This window comes from Chanos chanos, chromosome 3 (genome assembly GCF_902362185.1).
Source record: "Chanos chanos chromosome 3, fChaCha1.1, whole genome shotgun sequence".
Taxonomy (NCBI): domain Eukaryota; kingdom Metazoa; phylum Chordata; class Actinopteri; order Gonorynchiformes; family Chanidae; genus Chanos; species Chanos chanos.
The window spans coordinates 2,315,001-2,320,211 of record NC_044497.1 but is presented as its reverse complement, the minus strand read 5'-3'; the positions used below and the strand labels follow the sequence as shown (position 1 = coordinate 2,320,211).

Below are 5,211 nucleotides of genomic sequence, written 5' to 3'. Positions count from 1 at the left end.
AAGAAAAATCACAAAACATTGTTGCCAAGAGAGTGACTTCTTTTGGGGCTTTGAAAGAATACTGTAGCAGATTTTTAACGCTGGTCTTCAAAATGGATCTTAGAAGAACAAGCGTTTAAAAAAAAAATCTCATCTCACCACTGCAAAGTTTCTGAAACTTTTTTTTGTTTCGCAGAAGTTTCTGATTGTGAACAATATCCAGGCGTCCTTGATGGTCTGCAGGTGGCCATCCTGGAATCCCGTGCTGTAGAACTAAGATACTCTGCATTACTTTGCCTTCTACAGAAAGCAGTCTGTCAGCTTTGGTGGGTGTCAGAGGACCTGTGCATTTTGTAAGATGTATTTGACTGGTTTGGAGTTGGAAGTACGATTTGACCGTAAAAACATAGTAGTTCCTGAATGGTGTCTTCTTGCTGTCAGCCAGTAAAACAGATTGTGCTTATTTTCAATCCAAATGAACGAAGTTTTGATGTCATTTGTTTTCTCAGTGGGCTTGGTCACAGTCCTGTTTTATGGATTCTAAAGTGAAGCTGACTTCTGTGGTGCAGAGACTCAAAACAGAAATCCGCATCAGAAAGAATATGTGGTGTATTCACAGCTCTGCTGAAAGATTGCTGAGATCCACTCAAATCAGGTAAACATCCGCAAAAGTGTACTGCGAACAGTCATCCTTATTTACCAAGTGCTTTTAGTCAAATGTGATAAAAACACCTGGACTAATCAGGCTTGACAGCACCTGGATCACAACAGACGAGAGTCAAAAGTTTGACTTGTTCACTAACAACCGCGAGTCTTCAGTGATAACCGACTAATCCGAAAACGACTCCAGCAACAGACTCCAAGGGCTTTGGGCACAGCGGGGGTCGGTTCTACTTCTTGGCATGGAACACCATGAGCGGCCTCTCCTCGATGCGCTGCCAGGGACTTTTCTTGTTCTCATCCTTGTCATCGGGGTCATTGTCCTCCTCAGGGCTGGTAACTGAGTCACGTTGTGTCTCGCTGTTGCTGCTGCGTGAGCTGTTACCGCGGCTACGACCTCTGTGTGCTACTGCGGAACCCCGTGACTCATCTGGGCCGTCGTCCAGGAGTGGTGTCAATGGGTTTTCCAAGGGTGAACCAGCTCCCATTCTCCCAACCCCTCCACTCAGCTCTAGAGGGTCATGGTAGGCCAGTTTGGTGTAAGGCTTACTGCTACTGGCACTGCCCGCACTGCTGGTACTGCCACTCGCATGCCCCTTGCGTCCACTGCTGTGGCCATGCCGTTCCTCCTTGCTTTTACGTTGACCAGCAGGTTTGCGTTCCAGCTGTTCCTGGGTGCTCATCTCAGGTGGGCTGCAATCCTTGCTACTACCAGCAGGGGCACTAAGCGTGCTCTGGGCACTATGGTTACCACTTTGCCCCCCTCCATGGCCAAGGTCACTACCCACATCAATGTAGGAGTGGCGCACGTGTGCGTTGGCACGCCCATCCAACGATATGAACCAAGCGCGAGGGTGCTGCTTCACGCCGAGCTCCAGAAGTTTCTTCTCTGTAAGTGCCTGCAGCTCCCCATTCATCTGTGCCATAGTGGAGTCGTTAAACAGAACTGGAATATGGACCGGTGCTGACGGACCTCCAGATGCCCACATGCTCTCATCCGAGCCAGCTGGAGATGGCATCCCTTGCTGGGCCTGGGCTTGTCCAGATCCCTGGTTCTGGTTCTGAAGGCCATGGTTCGCACTTGACCCACCACTGGCGTTGCTTGCGGTTCCCTGGCCTTCCTTCTCCCTGTCTATCTGTCCTTGAGAATCTTTTCCCGACTCAGCGGCACTGAAGTCGGAGGAGAATCTCATGTAGTGGGCTGGAATGACAAGGGTTGGGACCATGCTGCGGTACATGTTCTCCTTCATCTGTTCCAGGGAGCTGCAGAAGATGATCTGACCTGGTTGAGTGTTGAGCGACGTGGGCCGTGCCAGGTGGTCTGAGCCCTGTGACACCTGTGAATACTCCGGAGGCTTATCCGGAGGAGGGGAAGGCGGGTCGGACGTGTATCCACGGTTGTCATTGACGACATGCCTACGCCTGTAGTCCTGGTCCTTGTGGTCCTCCACGGGGCTGTAGTTCCGGCTGTAGTCCTCATGAAGCAAAGGTGGATCCAGCGTGCTTGTGTCTGTAGAGCGGTGCACCTTCATGGGAAAGCTCTCTCCACGTTGGGCCCCTTTGGACGCCTTGCCCTTGGAAGAATGTCGGAGCTTGTGGGCAGGAACGTGCTTTGAAAACTCCTCCCGGGCGTTCTTGAAATCTCTGGAAGGCGAGCTGTCGGCTTTGCCGGCGTCCAGGTTGCCGTTGGAAGCCCCGGGTTCGATGTGACCGCCGCAGATGAGGTTGAGGCGGGAGGTGGAGGTACCTTGGTCCCGTTTGGAGCTGCTCAGGCCTGACGAAACCTGGCTTTGCTTCTGCTGCCGCCGTGGCTTCAGACACCTTCGCCTGCAAGAGGGTGATTCAGCAACGATTCAGCAACGCCTACTGTAAATACTCCTACGTAAGAGCTTTGTAACGCAGCCAGAGGGCCTGTATAGAAATGTCATCTGTAATACGTAGCAGTGTCATAAGAATTACATAAGCATTCACAAACATGACCTTGCACTACACACCATTGTATTTAGGGTAACATGAAGGCTTAATGTGGTGTACTGAAATTACATTGTCATAAAGGCTACATGACCTTGTAGCTGGTTGCATCAGCAGAGCCTGTGGCAGTCTTAAGTAGAGATTATGAAAGTTAAGCTTGTTGTTGTTGTTGTTATTGTTGTTTATAAAAATAAGATTACGCTTTACACATGACATTATTCAGAAAGGGGATGAAATGCAAGTATCAGGTATCTTATTCCATCACTCTCAGAATACAGGCGTGCATATGAGTATGGAGTGACTGAGTATGCCTACAAAAGCTAGGCAGTGGCACACACATAGAACCACACATACACACATATACAGCTACCTGCAGTAGTAGAGCAGGACACATAGCAGGACCAGCACGAGCAGGGCCAGGGAGCCCAGGATGGACAGCAGGAACAGGGTGTGGTACGCTGTGATGTCCCTCAGGCCTGGATGAATCAGACCTGGGCCTAGAATATCAAAACCAACTCAGAGTCAGAGCAGGAGTCAGAGTCAGTCACAGGCACTATGCAGAGTCAAAGTCAGTACGCAGAGGAGTCAAAACACTGCACCCAGAGGCTCCTGCAGTTCTGTCATGAAGACCTTTACGTCAATGATCACAGCTCTTCTGTATAAAGAGGCTGAGCAATGACTATCTATCTATCTATCTATCTATCTATCTATCTATCTATCTATCTATCTATCTGTTTGTGTAAAGAGATTGAAAAGCAATGCAAGTTATGACATAAGGAGGAACAACAAGTGTTTAATGTCTTATGTGCTGATGTGTGTGTGTGTGTGTGTGTGAGTGTGTGTGTGTGTGTGTGTGTGTGTGTGTGTGTGTGTGTGTGTGTGTGTGTGTGAGTGTACACGTGTTACCTGCCGGGGACGGGAAAGCTGCTAGCCAGTAGCCCAGCTGTGATGCCATAAAGTTCCATGTTAGCTGTGTACCCTCTCTCTTAATGTAGCCTTTTCCACTACGCACCCATAAACCTACACCACACAAATACAAACACACACATGCACACTCATTTACAGAATCAACTACACAGCATTAATTTTTGAACAGCGCTGGGTTTGAGTATTGATGTTCTGTATTGTGTCTTGTATAGTGAAGGTGAGAGTTTACCCTAGGAGAGGATTTGTGAGGATTTACTTGTGAGGGAGAGTTTTTTATTTGACCTGTCTTGGTGTTGTACAGCCACACGGGGACACTGGTGGCTGATCGGACGCGTGTGTCGGAGGGAAGCGGGGCGGAGACGTGAACGGGGTCAGAGACCTGCACCAAACGGCCCTCGCGGTCAAACAGCTGAGCACTGATCGCTGCCACTACGGTCAGGTCTGTCCAGCTGCTCTCTCCACCTACACACACACACACACATACGCACACACATACGCACACACATACGCACACACACATACACACACACATACGCACACACACACACGCACACACACACACACACACACACACACACACATACATACATGCACGCGCGCACACACACACACACACATATACACACACAGACACACACACACATACATACATACGCGTGCGCGCACACACACGCACAGACACACACACACACACACACACAAACAAAGACACGCACACATGCACACGCAAAGACACACACAAACACACATGCAAACACACACACATGCACACGCACACACACACACACACATGCACAGACACACGGACACACATACGGACGCACACACGCACACGCACCCACACACGCAGACAGACACAAACACACACACATATTCAATAAACATCCCATACTAATCATGTTAAAACCAAGTTTGATCCTCGAGTACATATGTACATGTGTTCTAAAATAACAAATCGAAAGAAGTACTTTTCTCTCATTACACAACGACTCTTCTCACACACACACGCATACACACACGCATACACACACGCACGCGAGCACACACACACAGACACACACTCTTTCTCTAACCTGTGGAGTTGAGCTCCACTCCCAGTGGATAGGGAAATCCGTTGATCTCCCCCTGGTCTCTGGCTGTGGTCAACATGGCCGTCAAATCAGAGTAGGAGGAGTTCAGCTGTAAAGATCGCCTCTGGATCTGTAGCCATGGCTGACTCCTCCCTCCTGCATGGAGCAACCAATCAGACAGCTAATAGCATCCCTCAATCAATGACTGTGCATCAATGGCTTTTTAGATCATAGTTACTCAGACACATAGACAGACACATTTTTATTTAGCAGAATAATATTTATATACATATAAAAACCAACCATCTGGGTCCACACCCTGTGCATGATCTCCAGGGTTTCCACAAATGCTTGCCTAACCTTCAGAACAGATTGAGTCTGAGTCTAACCCTTCAGAACAGATTGAGTCTGAGTCTAACCTTCAGAACAGATTGAGTCTGAGTCTAATCTTCAGAACAGATTGAGTCTGAGTCTAATCTTCAGAACAGACTGAGTCTGAGTCTAATCTTCAGAACAGACTGAGTCTGAGTCTAACCTTCAGAACAGATTGAGTCTGAGTCTAATCTTCAGAACAGACTGAGTCTGAGTCTAACCTTCAAAACAG

The 5,211-nt window shown here is 48.6% G+C and overlaps 1 protein-coding gene across 1 annotated transcript in view; it reads right to left on the bottom strand.

Annotated features, from left to right (window-relative positions):
* Nucleotides 1–869: 869 nt before the first annotated feature.
* fam171a2b (family with sequence similarity 171 member A2b) overlaps nucleotides 870–5,211 on the bottom strand; it is a 13,042-nt gene continuing 8,700 nt past the window's right edge. The window contains exons 4-8 of the mRNA XM_030770001.1: nucleotides 4,611–4,763; nucleotides 3,820–3,999; nucleotides 3,517–3,630; nucleotides 2,981–3,107; nucleotides 870–2,466 (exon numbers count right to left, since the gene is read on the bottom strand). Of these exons, the coding sequence (XP_030625861.1) occupies nucleotides 870–2,466; nucleotides 2,981–3,107; nucleotides 3,517–3,630; nucleotides 3,820–3,999; nucleotides 4,611–4,763 (2,171 nt within the window). The remainder of the gene's footprint in view (nucleotides 2,467–2,980; nucleotides 3,108–3,516; nucleotides 3,631–3,819; nucleotides 4,000–4,610; nucleotides 4,764–5,211) is intronic.